The following is a 19669-nucleotide window of genomic DNA, read 5'->3' as shown; positions in this document are numbered from 1 at the left end:
AGACGGAAAGAAGAGAACAAATACTCGATTTTATTGTAATGAGGAGTGATTTTTGTTTTCTTTTTTTGGAATGGATATGAAAAGTTTCAAATTATTATTATTTTGCTGAATAATGAAAAGGGTCTACTGCTTATCAATATGAAAGCGTGTATCCACACGTGGAATCGTAGATTTTTAAAAATAATTTTGTTATACCTTTCTCATGAATTTCTTTGTTTAGTACATATCTTTGCTCATTTGTAAAAACCACTGGAATATTCATATTTTTATACCATGAACTTTAGGTTTATTTAAAAATTACACTTTTGAATCTTGATCTCATTAAATATATACCTTTAAATTAGATTTAATATACAAATCTATACTTTATCTTAATCAATTATTAATTTTTTAACCTTTAAAATGATCAAACTATCCTTAAGAAAAAGAGAGGAAAAAACCTAAAAATCACTATGAGCAATATATAATAGTAATGTTTATTAACAGTATATTAAAATCAGCTATGAACAGATAGATATTATGAAACAGAAACAACACATATTGATACAATCACATCATACTAATATATCTAACATCAGCAACAGATATGTAAAAAATTTGGGCAAGATTTATTAAAAATACCTGGAATGCTATAAGCACTCGTTTAAGTTTGAAATGTCAGCCAACCAATTCCGAATACAGAGAAAAAAAAAGATACAGTGATAGCAAGAGAAAGCAACAAACAATTGATAATCAAGCAAAGCAGTAAATGATTGAGAGCCAAAATACATGTGGTGTTCAATGTCTCACACCCAATCTACTCCAAATAAGCAAAATACAACAAAATATATTATCATACAATGAATATATATTATGGTAAATGTGCTCTAAAAAAGAAAGAAGATCAAACACTTTTTACAATACATTTACTTCGATAAATGTATCACATATATAATTTCCATATGTATATAAGAAAAAAATTGTCTTCATATTGTTCAGTTAAATAAGTGGGACAAAGAATTTATAGAAATTGATATATAGATAACAAAAATACAATTCAACAATGTATTTGACTACCAACAAAAGATAAAGAAACCAGAAAATTGTATATTAAATAATTGGGTCAGGTATTTATCTCCTATTGTTAATGATATATATCATAAGTAACTGAAATATGACCTGGTAATCTATTTGGCTGTGAGCTAAATTATTAAAGGTTTTATCCAAAATACCAAAAAAAGAAAAATAGCTTAGAACCTTTATTTGCACATAAACGACTAAAAGGGCACAAATAAGAACAAATAAAGAAGTTAAAAACTGAAGACAAAACGATACATTTGCAATAAGGACGAAAGTGATTCAAAATGGAACACAGAGAAAATTTTGAAAACTGACCAGCAAAGATGTTATGATAAAAAAAACTTACGAAATAAGCAGATTTCTACACTGAATATGAGCTATGCAGATTTCCACGCTGAATGTATTTAAAAAATTGAAAGACAAAACATTTCTGAAATGCCCCTGCAAGAAAAAAAAATATAGAAAAAGTAAACAGGAAAAAAAAGGACCAAAAAATCTACCAAAAATATGAAAGAAAAAACGGGGAAAAAACATAAAAAGAAACCCCAGGAAAAACATCAAAATTTATAAAGATTTGATATACCTTATTATGATAAAAAAAAAACTTACGAAATCAGCAGATTTCTACACTGAATATGAGCTCTGTAGATTTTCACGCTGAATGTATTTAAAAAATTGAAAGACAAAATATTTCTGAAATGCCCCTGCAAGAAAAAAACGCAAAGAAAAATCAGGTAAAAAAACTCTTAATTACAATCAACATTACAAAAATTAACCAAAGAAAATTAGTATAAAGAAGATTTTAATAAATAAATACTTATACTAAAGGAGATTAACTCTAAATATCGAAACCCTAAATGAATAGAACAGTATAACCCAAAAAACAGGAAAACATCAAGATGAAGAGAAGAAACGGTAGAAGATAAAAATTTTGCAAAACAAATCGAAAACAAACAAAGTAAGAAACGAAGGAACAGAACCAACAAAAACGAAGGGAAAAATATTAAAAAGGGAAGCACAAAACATGCACTCCGGCAAGAGGAGATAGAAAACCAAACCAAAATCGCAGATCAACCCAATGAAGAAGTAGGCAAGAGGAATCGAAAAGCCCTCCACTAAAGCCAAGTTGAACCAAAAAAGCGTCCATCAAAACCAGAGAAAACGCCCAAACGAAATCGAAGAACCAAAGCCCAGATAACCGACAACGAAGAACAAATGGAAGCCCAAAATTATCACCAAAATTAGATGACAAAAGGCAAAACAAAATAGAAGAAGAAGAGAACCAGAGTTTCTAAAGAAATCCACCGAAAGAGAGAGAGAGAGGACAGAACGTTGCAGAAGGCAGAAGACGGAACGAAGAAAAGCTCCAGAAACAAAGAAAAAAAATAAAAGATGTAGAAGGTTGTAGAAGGGAGCAAACACAAAGGAAAAAAGTAAAACACTCAATTTGAGTGCAAATGACCAAAACGGTCAGATTAAACCAAAAAAAATGAAATTGAAATAAGGGTACTATAGTAACTTTCAAAAGGACATAGCAGGAATAAAAATTTAACTGAAGAAATAAGTAAGAGTAAAACAAGAAAGACACGGTTCATTGCACTGTAGCATGAATAGTAAATCCCGTCCTTTCTTTTAGTACATGTATAATGTTAAATTAGCTCAACGAACCAAGTGTGACATACTTTGTAAACGATAACCTACCCTAGCTTATTTTGTTGTCGTTTTTCCTCAATATTGTGATCATCATCAATGAAATTATTTTAGCTCTTCCTCTTGAATCCCATTGTCCCGACAACACATAATTCCCAATAAATGAAGTGGCAAGTGGGGCGGCCAGCTCTATACTATGTACATGTTTATGACTAGGGAGGTTTATTTTAAGTATTTTGTATTAACAAAGAAAGATTCCATTCACTCAAATGTTTAATTATTTTATTAAACTCGTGAGTTTCTGAATCAATTTTTTGGCAGGTTAATTAAATTATATGGAACTTCTGATTTCATATTTTCATCTGCGATGACTTATTAATTTATATTTATTGAAAACCGTATTTATTAATTCTAGAGCATCAATCACATGAAGCTTCTAAATTAATTACAAGTAGCAAAAACATAGCATCAATCATTGCGGTTTCAATTGTTTTATTGTTTATTTAAACATAAGCAAAAAAATTATGGGCGTACTATGTTTTAATTGTTACAAATTTATGATAGAGCTAGTTCATAAATTTTCAAATAACTAGAAAGTTCAAACTTTGTAGCAAGATATATATATTTATATATATATATATATATCCATAAAAGTAGTTGGAATTTACAACTTCACTTCAGCCTCTCCCATTAATTTAATTGAAATTAATTTTTTCCATTCTGTGCACAATGGTCTACCTTTGGCTTGTTTTATTATGGTTTTGTTTTTTGTTTTATGTGGAGCAATCATTTCATGGACGTCTGGTTCACGGATTCAGAATCACTCTCGATTTATGTGTATTTTTTGTGAGAAAAAATACTATAGCGATTCACTAACTATGATTCGAATTATAACACGAATTCGCATACCAAACACAAACTTCATGTCAATTTTATACCAACAGATTTTGGTCCCATCAATATTGACATGTCTCTCTTACAAGGGGAGGAACCAGATAATGTATGGACATGTTAATTTGCAGAAGACAAGTCATGATTTAAGTTGTGTATATAAAAAAAATACTGTAATAAAAAAATTGAATTAAAATTTTTATGAGAGAAAATACTATATCAATATAACTCTCTTTTCTTTCTTATCTTATTTTTTATTTAAATATATTTTTTTTCTTTTACCCACAGAATTATTTTCTATCTCCAGCATCCTGATTCAAATTCCTTTTTCTGATTCATAAATTGGATTCATATTGTTGAAGATATGAGATTTCAGTTTAGAGCTTTTTTATTATTATTATTATTTAGAAAGTTCGTATTTCTCATATATTTTAGAATATTTTAAAGTTGTTAATTTTTTATCAACTAGTTATGAGGGTTGGAACTTGAAAGGATATTTCGTCTTCAAAGTATCAAAAATATATATTTTTAAATATAGATATACCATTTTAATATTCTAAAAATAATAGAGTTTCAAAGTGAAAGCTTGATGATAACAATAAGTATCATCATGATGAGGAAGATTTGAGCATAAATTCAAAAAATAAAATAGAGAAAATATTTTTAAAAAGGTCTAAATTATCTTCTTTTTTTTTTAAAAGGGTCTAAATTATGATTTAAGGGAGAATGTAGTAAATATCAGATTTTAAAAAAAATTAAGTAAATAACATATTTAAAATGATTTAAAATAGATAGCAGTTTATATGGTAAATGAATTATTTATCATGTAAATGGTTCATTTACGGCTAATTAAAATATTTTTTCACGTAAATTTTCTTTTTATGACTTGTTAAATTGTTTTCATGTAAATAAAGATATTTAAAAATTTTTTACCACGTAAATTATTTTTTATCAGTTGTACATGAATAATTTACTTTACCACGTAAACTGTTACCGTAAAATCTCAATAAATGAATGTTCGATAAATTAATAACCTTGATTAAATAATAAAAATCTTTCAGTCACGATTTAGGCCAATGTACTAAATTAATAATCTCGCTAATTAGCAACAAATCTGAAAAAAGTCGTCGCAAATAACCTAAATTACTAGCGACGACATCTAACCCTTTTACGATGACATATATCGTCGCAAATATGACTGAACATGTCATCATCAACGACAAGTTCGACGGAACATTCGTGACGACTTATTTGCGATGACAGTCGTCGCTAATGTAATAGCGATGACATCTCAAAATTTTATCGTTGTAAATACATTATTTATGTCGAATTTTTTATGGTGACTAATTTGCGATAACATGTCGTCACAAATATAATATTACCAATGACAATGTACTCTTTTACAACGATATTCGGTCGTCGCAAATAGGCTTTTTTGTTGTAGTCTAAATGCATAAGATAATAATTATTTAATACAAGGAAAAATATTGTAAATAACATATAAAATTCATAATATTAAGGAGCTTTTTCCCTTGACAACTTTAATTTCTCAATTTAACTCTTTTCCAAAATATGAAAAATTCTAATGATTTGAGACTAAAAATAAAACTAATGACTAATATGTTCTATGTACAATGTACTTACATTAAGTTTTGAGTTTCTATGTATGATAACTTTTGAAATTCTATAATGTAAAAATATTAATTTTGACTACATCCACTATTTTTTTTTATTTATAACTCATATGAATGTTGATCAAAAGAATAATACATGTATTAAAATGGTAAAAGTTATTAAAATATAAATCTCTTCTCAAATTAATAAATATTCATTTACTGATAAATTAATAAATTATTCATTTATTAATAAATAAATAATCTTATTAAAATAATATTTTTTAATCCTAATAATATTATTTTATAAAAATTTTACTCTATTTACTTTAAATAGTTTTAAAACATAGTTACTTTACTGCCATTTCTCTTCCATTTCCACGAAAAAGAAAGAGGGGCTACAGCTTTCTTAGAAGGCGTAGCACTATACTGGACCAGCAATGTCGTTAATAAAGCCCCATTCCATTCAAACTATATTGGGCTCAATCTATACTACCAGCAAAGCAACAATATTATGGCATTCAAATAATGCCAGGTAATCTTGATAAATATTTTTAAAGTACGTGGGTATGATTTTTTCTCTTTATTTTTATTCATAATTTTTTAATTAAATAATTACACTAATAAAAATATATTTATTAAAAATAAAAGGTAAATGTCCAAATTCATACACTCTCAAAGATAAATTTTTTATTTTTTCAATAATAACTATATCATTAATTCATTAATTCATCATATTTTACAAAATATGATTCCTATATTTTTTTTTATTGTTTTTAAATATTTTAAAATTATTTATTAAATTTCAATTCAAGGTATGAAATTAGTGTAATTATTAGTTTTTCTTTTTTTTTTAAATACCATGATCTGGACTTGTAACCTACATTAACATTTGTGGAATTTTATCATAAATATTATCGAAATGGATGTATTGATTGTTCTTATGCATTTACTTTTACCTTCAAAAAAGTGTGTTTACTTTTAACAGTTTAAATTTTCATTTTACGACGTGCGAAAAATGTCTTTGCTTTTAACCGTTTAAATTCTCATTTTATTACGTGTCATGAACCAATTTTTAATAGTGAGTATATTTCTTTTTCCTACTTGTAAATATTAAAAATTCTGTAACTCATGATTTCGCCTTACTTAGTAAGCAGAGCAATAAAGTTGTAAATATTGTCAAAAGTTAAAAGTTGTATATATATATATATATATGTACATATATAATACAAATTCTTAAATCATATATATATATATATATACACACACACACACACACTTGTTGTTAATTGTTATAACAAGTTAAAAGTACTTACCTTAGGAAAAAAAAAAGTTGCAACATGAACATTCATCATCAACCATAAGCACGAACTTCAGTCCTCAAAGGAGACTTTTGTTTTGCCGTGAAGTCTAGCCAAATTATAATTATCTCTTTTTTTTCCTCTCTCCAATGGATATAGTTTTTCATGTGAAAACTATGAAGGATCCACATGTGAAAAAAGCTCAGATAATTGAATTTCAAACTTTACAGAAAGGTAAACACAATAGTTCATGAAAAGGTCTTTAATTACCTAGCAAATAATCAATCAAGAAAAGTAACATCTATAGCAAATAAAATGTGTTTCATCCAATCAGCGTGAATCCACCAATATTTGCATACTATTTTTGAGAGATTCTCTTGTACGCCTGGTGTACTGATAGGCCAGGTTTTTTTAACCGTTAGATCTGCGTATCTTTTAATTTTTACGTGATTTTATGCAGATCTGACAGATAGAAAACTTGACATACCATTATGTTAGCGTACCAGAAAAGATCCTTTCTATTTTACCTTTTCTTAGACTAAATGATAACAATACGGTGAGTACTGAGAATCTATCTCTTTTGAAATTTAAACTCTAAAAATTCATAATTTATTTAAAAAAACTATTAAATGTGTCATTAGCAAAATAATCAAGTGTGAACCTACAAGTAATTTGCATATTCTACTGCATTAGTCAGGTGAAATCCTATTTTACTTTCTTTGTGTTTGTTTTTCTTAAAATAAGTATTTATATACTTTATTGAATCTTAACGGTGAAAAATGTTATTTTACTCAATCGTAAGAACTATTGTCTGTTTAATTAATTTTTTAATAGTTATATTTATATCCGTATTAAAAATATATAACACGTAACATCGAATAATATTCCTACTCTAGACGGTTCAAAAGGTAGAGTGAAATAGCCTTATTCACTTATAAAAATATTCTGTTAAAAAAAAAAAAAAAAAAAAAAAGTCTATCGCGCATCTTTTCCCCCTTCATTACCTATTATAGTCTTGGTAGAAAAGTTGCATGAAAAAGCGTTGGCACCCCTTTATTGATTTTATTAATTTATTCGTTTTCTAAATGAATTATTGCTTTGATCACAATGATTTTTACTAACTTTTCTAAATCAATGTTTGAAATACTAGGACTAGGAAGAAAATTAAATAGTATAAATCTAATGAAGCCTCAACAGTGCGCGTGGTTTAGAAAAAGAATATCTAATACACACGTGTGTGTACGTCAACAATAAACAATTTTTCTTTTTTTTTATAGAGTTCAAATTCAATATTTTGTTTATCTGTTTATTTATCCTGGAAACGTGTACAGACTTCAAACTTTGATATGATCAGTAAGCTGCATGTCGGCGTGATTATATGTATATAGTTTATATTTAAATGACCTGAAAATGCCCTTTCAATTTTCTTTTTTTTTTTTTTTGAAAAAAAAAAACGATAACTTAGTAATAACAAGTAAGAAATAATTTTAGCATTCGAGTGAAATTAGAAACAGGGCTCCAAAAAAAAAAAAAAAAAAAATGGAATTACTCTCGGTATCTTTTTGGTCAAATTTGAATTTGAATTATAATTTGTGGTGAATTATAATATTTTTTCTTATAAAAAATACACATAAATTAAAAATAATTTTAACTTATGATTCTGAATCTATAAATCAAACGTCCACTCAACAAAAATGGTAGAGAATATCAGTTTTTTAAAAGTATACGAAACAAATGTTAGTCAAAGAAATTAAATTAAAAAAATATCATATTTCATAAAAACAATTTTTAAAAATCCAAAAATGTCCTCCATCAGAACTACTCATCGCTCTCCTCATTTTTCCTCATCTTTCTCTCATTGGAACCACGAGCAGCATGTTGGAATCATGAAGCCGGCGACGGTGGATTCAAAGCTCGCGATGGCGCCGCCATCTATAGGTGGGAGATCGCTCAGATTGTGAGGGGGAAGAGAGAGAGCGGTGGGGAGAGAAAGAAGGGCAGCGGGGAGAGAGAAATGGCAAACAGAGGGCTTGTTCTTTTGGGTGTTTTTGAGTTATGTAATTTGAGTGTAGTTTTTGAGTTGAGTTTGAGTTATAACTTGAGTTTAAGTTGTAATTTGGGCCCGTTCACTTCGCTGATTCGAGTTTAGAATTCGAGTTGAGATGTGATTTTATGTGAGAGCTTTTTACTGTAGCAAAAAAGTTAGATGTGATTGTTTGTGAGAGCTTTTTATTGTAAAAAAACTCGAATTCTAAACTCGAATTAGCGAAGTAAACAGGGTCTCAATTTGATTTATTTGAAACCAACTGCCCCCCAATCGAATAATCGTCAATAGCCCACCAATCAGATCGAATGGCTAAAAACGAGTTGTACCAATATTCTTCATCTCTTTTTCTCCCCTGAACGATAACAATGACCATTCAAATTAATAATGTAATCGTATGTATTTGTTTGTATACATTACATTATTATGCAGTCCCCTTCACGATGTTTATTAATAATTATTTATTCCTTTGATAATTTGATCAGATTTACAAAAATATGATTCCGTTACCATATATCTAAAAGATGTTGGCATTAAGGGTTGCCAAGTACGTTTTAAAATAGTCATAGTATAAATTTAAAATCTGTCACGTTAATTACTACTATTTCAGTTTATGTAAATGTCGTACCAATCAAATACAAAGCTATACCTCGATAAATATTGTCTTTACTCATTTGAAGAAACTAGTCATTCCGTTATCATGATTAATCATGTGTTTCGTTTAAGTAATGAATTCAAGGTAAATAATAATAGTAATAACATTAATAATATAATAATTATTATTATTGTTGTTGTGTTATACTTTACTAGTGATCAAACCTATATTCGAATATTAAAAAAACTAAGTATATGCAGTATATCTTATTTTTTAGATGTCTTAGTTTCCAAGTAATTAAAATTGCAAAAAATAATAATAATAATAATAATAAAAGTTTTGTATAAACCTATTAAATATCTAGCATAATATTAAAAAAAAAAAAAGCTATTAATTTGATAGGTTATATAGTATTACTTGCCTCAATTGTCACATACAAGAAGTTATCACAATTACCTAGTGCTCAAATGGTGGACTTTCACCAACTAAATTAGATGTGACGCTAGATTATAGATCTGCAACCAGGATCTGCCAAAAAAAAAAAAGCTATTAATTTGATAGGTTATATAGTATTACTTGCCTCAATTGTCACATACAAGAAGTTATCACAATTACCTAGTGCTCAAATGGTGGACTTTCACCAACTAAATTAGATGTGACGCTAGATTATAGATCTGCAACCAGGATCTGCCGTCGACCCATTTTTCCATCTTCATCAATAAATAACAGATTCAGCCCCAATATCGTTGAAGAGAACTTCCAAGGAGGATGTTATTATGGTGGAAGTGGTGGGGCAATATAGGGATATAAATTGAAGAACAATGTCCCATGACTCCCATTACCTCACGCCCACGCGTGCGTGGTGCTTATGAAAAAAGCCAAAATATATATTATTGTATTCCTTTCAACTTCAATAATGTAAACAAGTAGTGTAGAACCTGACTCAGCTTTAAAAGTATCAGTATCCAAAGATTCGAGGTGCCAATTTCCTACTTACTAGATTACCCCTTATTTGGACCACATATTACAACGACTAAACAGCAACAATACTCTATATTATATAGTGTCCTAAGAAAAATATACGAATTAAAGATATTAACATAAAAGGAGTTGCAAGGGCATGTTTTTTTAGAGTATAACTTGAGTGTAATTTTTTAGTTGAATTTGAGTTATAACTTAAGCTGAAGTTGTAACTTGAATAAAATTGAGTAAAGTTGAATAAAGTTGAAACTTAAAAGAACATGAACTTGAATAAAGTTGGAACTCGAGTTGTTTTTCTTTTTTTGAGTTTTTTTAGACAAAAGAACAACCCCTTAATTTTTTCTGGTTAACTATGAATGTCTGGCCAGTTTGCGCGCACCTCAACTAATCTCATGGTAGGAAGGTTCTCTACATAGATCACGGTAAGTGTAGTTTTTTACACTAGACCGTGTCATGATCTTTAAGTGATTTGTATATGAGAAGATTCGAATACTATATTTTGAGAGAGCACACCATTAAAATTAAGATCTTTATCACTTGAGCTAATTTCATTTAGGACTCGTTTAGTGCACATGATCATTTACTAGATGTACTGTATGAAATATGAAGTCAAATAAAATGATCTGTGAAGTTCAATTCAAGCTTGTAGCATATTGCCCAACTATATCTCATAATTGGGAGGTTTCAATATTTCTTGAGGCTCAACAAGATTTATTAATTAATGTTTCGGTATGCATGGTTTCTCTAGTGAAAACAAGATTCTTTCTCAGTAACATCCTTTTCACAGCAATTGGACCATCAGAAAATGGAATATTTTAATTAATCTTCCTTTTATAATCTTATTTGGCAATTGAAGAATCCACATACAACTAGACAGAATTAATTGGTAACTAACAATCCACTGCGCTTTACTGACATTAATATAATTAAAATATAATTGAATCTCGTGTGGACTAGATTAATTGTAATGCGTTGGACATCATCTTGGTTGTGTTTAATATACAGTATAAATACGTCTTAACTGCATGTAGTCATAGAGAACTTGTTTTTTTCTTTTTAGCCAAGAAACTAATCAATATGAAGTTGTGTGTATAATTATACAAATCAGCAAATTAGGGTAAAAAAAAAAAGAAAAACGGCCAATACATGTGTGAAAGCCAACAATCATCGTCTAAATATAGAACTCCCAACCACTCTTTGCAGTCAATTTGAAAACATGACCACTGTTTGATATTAAAATATCATTAAATTATATATTGGAAAAAAAACGTGCACTAATATAATATTAACCGCATGCGCCACGTGTGAAATATTGACCCTAAATCAAGGGCAATAAAGACAAGCAACTATTCATACCCTTTTTTTTTTTTTTTTTTTTTTGGACCCACACATGATAACTTCCAAGTTTTTCTCTATCTATATATCCTTCTTATCTACAAGTGGCAGACACCCCAGAAAGGCAGAAACAGCCCATCTAGCTTACATTTACACTTCTCAATCTCATACATATCTCCTCTTCTCAAAGCTTCACAAAGTTTACATTTCCAAAGAAAAAAACACAACAAACAAACAATATTATGGCTGCAGATGAAGTACTTCTTCTTAACCTCTTTGATTCACACTGGTTTGGTCAAGAAATTATTGCCACCCCAAAAACAAACCCAATATCTCATGATGACCAATTAGTCAAAGAATTAGAAACCACACAGGAATCTATTTCATCATTATTGTATCATAGAGTAAGGTCACTGAGTGACCACCATCTCATGGCCTCCAAATCAAGCTCCTTCTTCTCCTCCGACAATTCGCTCTCTCCGAGCTCGGTCCTTGCCGCGCCGAGTCTGCAAACGATCTTCTCCAGGAAAGAAGTGAAGGAGTTTGGCCGTGATGATCATGAAGAAGAAGAAGAAGAAAGCGTGAAGAAGAAAGAAGAGGACGTAACAAAAGTTGAAGAAGTAACTTTACCTGCGAAGAAGATGAAGAAAAAAGTCAACGAATTAAGATCAAGAAGGACTAGAACAAGCAGTAAGAGCTTGCCTGACCTTGAGTTTGAGGAGCTAAAAGGGTTTATGGATCTGGGCTTTGTTTTCACCGAAGAAGAGTGTAAGGATTCAAGGCTAGTTTCCATGATTCCTGGGTTACAAAGGTTTTGCAAAAAGTGTACGGACGGATCAGATCATGATGATGATCAGGAAGATCATGATAAGGAGAAGAATAATTATGAGATAAAAAGGAATAGTGATCAAGTAATTTCGAGGCCTTATCTATCGGAGGCTTGGGATGTGTTGGATTTGGAATATCAGAGAAAGAAGGAGATGAAGCAAGTGGTGAATTTGAAGATACCAACTTTGGTTAGTGATATTGACATGAAAGATCAACTCAGGTTCTGGGCTCATACAGTTGCATCAACTGTCAGATAACAAGAGTCATATCATGTACTTTTTTTTCTTTCTTTTTTTTTCCTTTTTTTCTGTCAGATAACAAGAGTAAATCATGTACTTTTTTTCTTTCTTTTTCTTTTCTTTTTTTATTTTTTTTTTATTTTTTATAAATCCATTAGCAGCAAAACTAGTTGGCTTGGAATAATGATCATGTTAAGGTGAAATTTTGTAAATGAAAATAATAGTCATGAATATATAATATGCCCAATTTTCTGCTAAGTAAATTATTGGTTCTTATTTCTGTGTTTTATGTGAATTTTGATACTTAATTCGGTTTGAGAAATAAATTAGGTTCCATGATTTCTGTTTTATTTGAAGATGTGCATATAGCAGATAGGCTCGAGATGAACATTCATTTTTTTAGTGCATTATTGCTTACAATAATGGAGATATTAGTGAACAACTAGTATGGCCCGTTTTTAGAAAAGCAAAAAAGGGTATACCCACTAACATTAATCATTTCACTCAAGGACGCTCCCACTTCAAGTAAAGTGTTTGTTTAGTTTCCCGGCAAAAATTAAATAATTATAACCACAGAAAAGAACAATAAACTCCAACGTGAATCGCATATCTTGAGGATAAAAGGAGAATAGTGATGAGATGATCTATATAGTTGCAATTATCTCTTTTATTTATTATTAAAAAGCTTTGTATAGCAGGATATCTTGTTGATAATGCATTTAAATTTAGGACTCGTTTAATTCACTTATTTGACTTTTTAATTTGAGTTTAGATCTAATTTTATGTGAGAGCTTTTTACTGTAATAAAAAAAATAGATGTGACTATTTCTGAGAGTTTTTTACTGTAACAAAACTCGAATTCTAAATTCGAATCGGTAAAAATAACAGGGCATTAAAGGTGGAGGATTCATATTCTATGCCATGTAGCTAGGCTTGTTATAGTGATATGAACAGTTTAAAATTACATCACATTAAAAAAGTATGCATAATAGACAGTATTTGATACATATCTAATGGCTGAAAAGTAGATAACTACCGGTAATTGTGACGTAAATCTAGGGGTGACAATTCATGTTGCCGTGTTATGTTCGTATCGTGTTGATCCTCTTAGTTGATACGGTAAGACTTGACATAAACACGACCCAATTATTATTTGTGTCGAAATACAAGTATATTGACGGGTTGACACGACATGACTAACATGTTTATTAAACAGGTCATAATAGTGTCGTGTTAATCTGTTTCTAATAACTCGTTTATAAAATGAGTGATAATAGAGTCGTGTCATCCTTTTTGTCAACCTGTTTTTCAACTTGTTTCTCAATACAGGTAACAAACGGGTTGTAATTGCGTTGTATATTCGTGTTACTTAAATATGACACGTTTAATAAATGAATTATGGTGGATCAATTCCGGGTTGAGAAGTCAACTTGAAAATGATATGTTATTTAATCGTATTTTACCGATTCAACTTAATTTTGATCCAAATCCATTTATGATAAATATAAATTTATTAATTTTATGTAAATTTCAAATCGTATTTTTATGTCGCTACCTAAATTATAAATATGAGGTAAATCTAATCGTACCAGCATCATCGTAGAACTCTGCTGAATATCTCTTACCTAAAACATAAGTTACATAACTGACAGAGATCTTTCTACATAGTACTCACTGACATCTTACACTTGTGACTTTTTTTTCTTTTTCTTTTATGGAATTTCATTGTGCATTTGCTAGTACGCTTAAAAGGATGCTTGTAGAATAGAAAGTAAACGACAATTGAGTTTGTTTTTAGGTTTGACGCCAATGATTAGCTCACTGCCCATTCAATTCTCAAATATTTGCAAATAAAGATGTTCTTGTCAACTGTTCAATTCTCAAATATTTGCAAATAAAGATGTTCTTGTCAACTGTTCAATTCTCAAATATTTGCAAATAAAGATGTTCTTGTCAACTGTTCAATTCTCAAATATTTGCAAATAAAGATGTTCTTGTCAACTGTTCAATTCTCAATCTGTCAACTCTTATAAGGAGTTACAACTAAGGGTAAGGAATTTTTAAGCACAAAGAAAGCATAAATAATTCTAAAAATGTTTCAAGGAAGAGTAAACATCCGATCAGTTTCTTCCTTCAGCCGCATGGTTCACATGCATATAAAAAAAATGTTCTTTTAGCACCTTTACGACAGAAAAGGCCAAAACGAATCTATAATATGCACCAGTTTGCTAAAAAAGTCCAACCACAATTAACTATTTAGTCTAGGACCACTAATTAAAGGCCTTTTTCTTCATCGTTTGAGTCTATTAAGTATTTTACTTATTATCCTTGTAGTTTAGTCAAATAAATTTACTCTATGGTAATCTCATCTTTAGTTGACATAAATCAATTTAGCCAATTTGGAAAATTAAAGTCACACACATATATATAGTTTTTTTTTTCATGGTTCGAAACATATCAATATTAGTTCTGATGGTGCATAAATATAATTCGTTCAAACAACTATTAAGAGCTCCTAGAGCTCCTTGTAAGGTTCGGTGGAAACCCATTGTTGAACTTCATTAATCACCTTTTGTTGTTCAAAATAAATAGTTTTATTTTTTGTAAATTTCTACTCATTCCAAAGTCTTAGAAGTTGAATTATATTATATATATATATATATATATATATTCATGTATGTATGACCAACAACAACAACACACAATTTGGCCAATTTGAATAAACAGCTTAGAGATCAATAATTGGAGTAAGACTCATGTAAACAAGTCAAACCCAGTACTAAATCCTTTTCCCATTGATGCTTGAATAAAATTGATCATAAATGCAATTAACAAATCTGATCTCGTGTCTATACATAATTACAGAGATCAATATCAGCATAAGTTATACATGTCTGAGTCTGACGAGGTATAGAGCTAAGAAGAGTTCTCAATAACAATCTATACACTAACCAATGAAAATTTATTTGTATATTCTAGAAAATTACTAATGAGGGGTCTTGAGAATACAATCAATAGAAGTTTTCATTGTCGGAGATTTCCTCTGGAAGTTTAAACGTGGGAGGCTTATCAGCACCCCTTCTTGAGTACTCCCTCCATCTTCTAGCCGCCGCTGCAGCTCGTTTTGCTCTTTCTTTGACTTCCTCTTCTGCAAAAATAAAAAAAGTAATAATAATAATAATAAATAAAACTTGTATTGTTTAGTTTTGCACTAACAAAAAGAAAGAAAAAAAAAAAGTGAAATGGTAGTAAGATTGAAATTAGTTTCTACAAAAGAAGTGAAACAACATCTTACCTGAATTTACGTATTCTTTGGGCTTTCCCCAAAGATTGCTCCAGTATGAATTAGTTTTATCACCATCTTTCTGTTTTGTCATCCTCACTTTAGCTTGTCGCTGAAAAAAATAAAAATAAAAATAAAAATCATAGTTTGTTGCACCTAGTAACCAGATGGAAAATGTGTTTATTTCTATTCATGAAATCATAGAGTGTTCAAGTGATTGTTCCAAAACTGCGTGGAATTGTATTATCCTATTGCTTCAAGTTAACATAGAACAAAACAGAACATAAAAAAATGTTCATATTTCACAATATAGGAAAACTGAAGTGGATCAGGAATTCCTACCAATACTTTTGCTTGCCTCTTTTCCCATCGAGAACTCGCCTGCAGATAATTAAAAATGAGTCTAGTTTAATTGGCGAGAAAAGAACAATATCGCAAATGTCAATGATCGAATTAAAAGAAATCCCGGTTTTGGTCATGAAACAACTAAAGATTTATAGTTCAACCAAGAATGGTCGAGCCGTTATGCTAGGTGACAAAAGGTGCGACTTCAGAAGCAAAAAAATGAAAATCTTCAAGTTTTGAAAAACGAACAATACTACTTGATTAAGTACGTACGAATACATGCCTCTGTTAACATTCTTACCATTCTGAATACATCTATTGATGACAAGCCCATTCCTGAAAGCATCAATGCCACCTAACCATCGATTAGAACACCCCATTAGCTAATTGAATGAGAAGAAATAAAATTAATTATGTGCATGCGTGCTATGAGGGGTAAATGCTTTTACATTGCTGCCATGAAGGGGGTAAAATAGTGTTGGGCTGTTGGCAAGTTAAGAGGTTTAACATGGGAATATTAGATGAAGAGGACATTAATATAGTTTATCATATGTACTCGAGAAAAAGAGATTGCATTGAGCATCTGGCTTACATTTACTCTTTCCACCCTGCGCATTTCATCTTCAAGCAAGGATAGTTGTGCAGCTGAAGTCCAATGAATGCAATCAACCGGGCTGAAAGAAGAAAGATTCATCAATCAATTGTTGAAAACTAAATCATTTAAGCTACAATTTTTCCAACATTCAGAAGATCTGTGTACAAATTTTAATCGTGTTTTTATACATGAAAGGTCTTAAGAACTCAAGTTTCTTACGACAGCAGAAACCATTACTAAGAATAAATGATAAAAACCTGCTATTGTAGAGACATTCCCAGAACTAGGGGTAGTGAAATTCACTATCTTAATACCGGTATTTCTGGATTGGGATGTCTAAAAGCTTCTGAAATACTCAAACTTAAATCAAGTTTAATCAGACTGCTTACCAGGACTCGTATCCAGAACGGTAGAGGTCAAGGGCAAAATCAGATTGATCATCAAGAGAAAAACATTTTCAAGCCTCAAATATTGAATCAATAATATGAATGACTCACCAACTATCAATTGCTTGTTGAACTAATTCTGGATTCCCACACTGGTTGTAAACTCTAGCTCTTCCAAAGTCTTCCTCAATTCCAAAGACATCTGGAGCCACATTGGCACAGTTTTTGCAGCCTGCGAAAAACAAGTATAGAGGAGCCATTTAAGTCTTCCACTTCCCACTAGTGAAAATGTTGTACACGTCCCCTACATTTTACGTACCTATGCAGCTAAACTCGTCAACAAAAGCGTGATCTTTAGAGCTCAAATCGTCTACAAACGGATTGATTGCAGTCAAAGCATAGCCATGGATTTCATCATAGATCATGCGCTGAACAGGGTCACTGAGCACCTGCACTGCAATTGTCAACTTCTAGTAAAAGGACGAAAAATAATATCTTAATTAATAACTTACATAGGCGCTTAAAGCTCAAACTGTATCATTTAAAATGGAAACCCACCGCGTAGACCTCGTTGATGAACATGCAGAAATTATTGGTCTCTGGATCATTGCCGCTCAAATCCGGATGACAAGCTTTCATGCAATTATAATAGCCTTTCTTTATCTGAGCTGGTGTGGCATCTGGAAGCTAATAACATAATGCAACCAATGATTAATCATTCAATCATTAAACGTTAATCACTGCCCCATTAAACCTCTTACTAATTTTTTTGCGATTGACAAGTTACTCCTAAAGAGTAATTTTAACAAATTACTCTTGGATTAACAAAATATTACACGAAACGGCCCCAACCAAATGACGGTTATTAGAACTGAAGGAATCGTACTCATACACGTTAGGTGAGCTTGTTTAAAGGAAGGACTGGTATTTCGAATGGTCGATCGGAGCACATCATGTCACGTATGTAAGAGCGTTTCCTTTCAAATCTTAACATTATCCATCAATTTCAGAACACTCCACAACATTTTATTTAATTTGAAAAAGTAATTTGCCACAATAAGAAGATCAGAGAACAATAATGCAATCAAATTCAATGGACAAAAACGCAATTATAATGCAACCAATGATTAATCATTCAATCATTAAACGTTAATCACTGCCCCATTAAACCTCTTACTAATTTTTTTGCGATTGACAAGTTACTCCTAAAGAGTAATTTTAACAAATTACTCTTGGATTAACAAAATATTACACGAAACGGCCCCAACCAAATGACGGTTATTAGAACTGAAGGAATCGTACTCATACACGTTAGGTGAGCTTGTTTAAAGGAAGGACTGGTATTTCGAATGGTCGATCGGAGCACATCATGTCACGTATGTAAGAGCGTTTCCTTTCAAATCTTAACATTATCCATCAATTTCAGAACACTCCACAACATTTTATTTAATTTGAAAAAGTAATTTGCCACAATAAGAAGATCAGAGAACAATAATGCAATCAAATTCAATGGACAAAAACGCAATTAAAAAAAAAAAAAAAGCATATCACATATTGCGGATTATCTCTCGTCATAAACTATTAAGGTGGTTTTTTAACTATTGATCATCTCCTCTATGTATTCCATTCATTTACATAAATTTACTGATCATATGTCTAGCTTTTAGTTAGATCTGCATAAACAAACTACCATGCACCGTTCAGAAAAGTGAAGAAAAAAAAAAAAAAGAAAAAAAAATCACAAGACCTTGCTCTCTCCTTTTCACTATAGCAATTTCCTTCAGCTCAAAAACAATAACGAAAATATCCTAATTATAACCAGTAAATGGTGTTAAATATGTCAATTTTTGAACTAGCCACTCAATTCTAAAAAATTAACCAAAACATCAAAACAGTGTTAACTTTTCTTGTTTTTCCGTAAAAAGGTCTTCTAAACAGAAAATGTCTTCGTGAACCCGCAAAATAATAAAGAACAAATAACAACTATATCGAACAGTATAACGGAATATCTTCCTGTTCAAAAATAAAAACCAGAACTTTCTGTCTATCTCTTATGTCTTCGTGAACCCGCAAAATAATAAAGAACAAATAACAACTATATCGGACAGTATAACGGAATATCTTCCTGTTCAAAAATAAAAACCAGAACTTTCTGTCTATCTCTGTCATACATTTTTTCAGCAACCAAACAGAACTCAGATCAAAGATTCAAAACTCAAAAGGGCATTACCAAGCCCAAGACCTCGTAATAATCATCTGCAACAGCATCCATGGAAGCCGAATCTTTAGCCGCCACTCTGACTCTGCCAACACAGCCCCTCCGCTTCCCAATCCCACCGTGCCCGGTCAAAGTCAAACCACCGCTTGTCATCGCGAAAACACGGCATAGGCTTCTCGAACACGAGCTCGACAGTAATGGGTTTTGGAAATTCAGTGCTTCTGCGCACAGAGGAGACAGTAACTGAGCCATTAATGGAGTCTACAAAACTGAAAATGTTTCGGGTAAAACAAAGCAAGAGGTAAA

At 30.6% G+C, this 19669-nt stretch overlaps 2 protein-coding genes across 2 annotated transcripts; one reads left to right on the top strand and one right to left on the bottom strand.

Annotated features, from left to right (window-relative positions):
- The first annotated feature begins 11711 nt into the window (after positions 1-11711).
- Positions 11712-12554, top strand: LOC21404213. Its single transcript, XM_010103818.1, has one exon. The coding sequence runs from the start codon at positions 11712-11714 to the stop codon at positions 12552-12554; it is 843 nt and encodes a 280-aa protein (XP_010102120.1).
- A 2756-nt stretch (positions 12555-15310) lies between these two features.
- Positions 15311-19669, bottom strand: LOC21404212 (chaperone protein dnaJ C76, chloroplastic). The gene is made up of 9 exons (XM_024169358.1): positions 19376-19669; positions 17704-17832; positions 17465-17594; positions 17257-17377; positions 16757-16838; positions 16466-16519; positions 16162-16200; positions 15832-15931; positions 15311-15684 (listed from the first exon to the last, which is right to left on the bottom strand). Exons 1-9 carry the CDS (start codon positions 19613-19615, stop codon positions 15548-15550), a joined length of 1032 nt encoding a protein of 343 aa, XP_024025126.1. The 5' UTR covers positions 19616-19669; the 3' UTR covers positions 15311-15547.

The sequence above is a fragment of the Morus notabilis genome, unplaced genomic scaffold (genome assembly GCF_000414095.1).
Source record: "Morus notabilis unplaced genomic scaffold, ASM41409v2 Scaffold269, whole genome shotgun sequence".
Lineage (NCBI taxonomy): Eukaryota > Viridiplantae > Streptophyta > Magnoliopsida > Rosales > Moraceae > Morus > Morus notabilis.
This window is presented reverse-complemented; position numbering and strand designations above follow the sequence as displayed.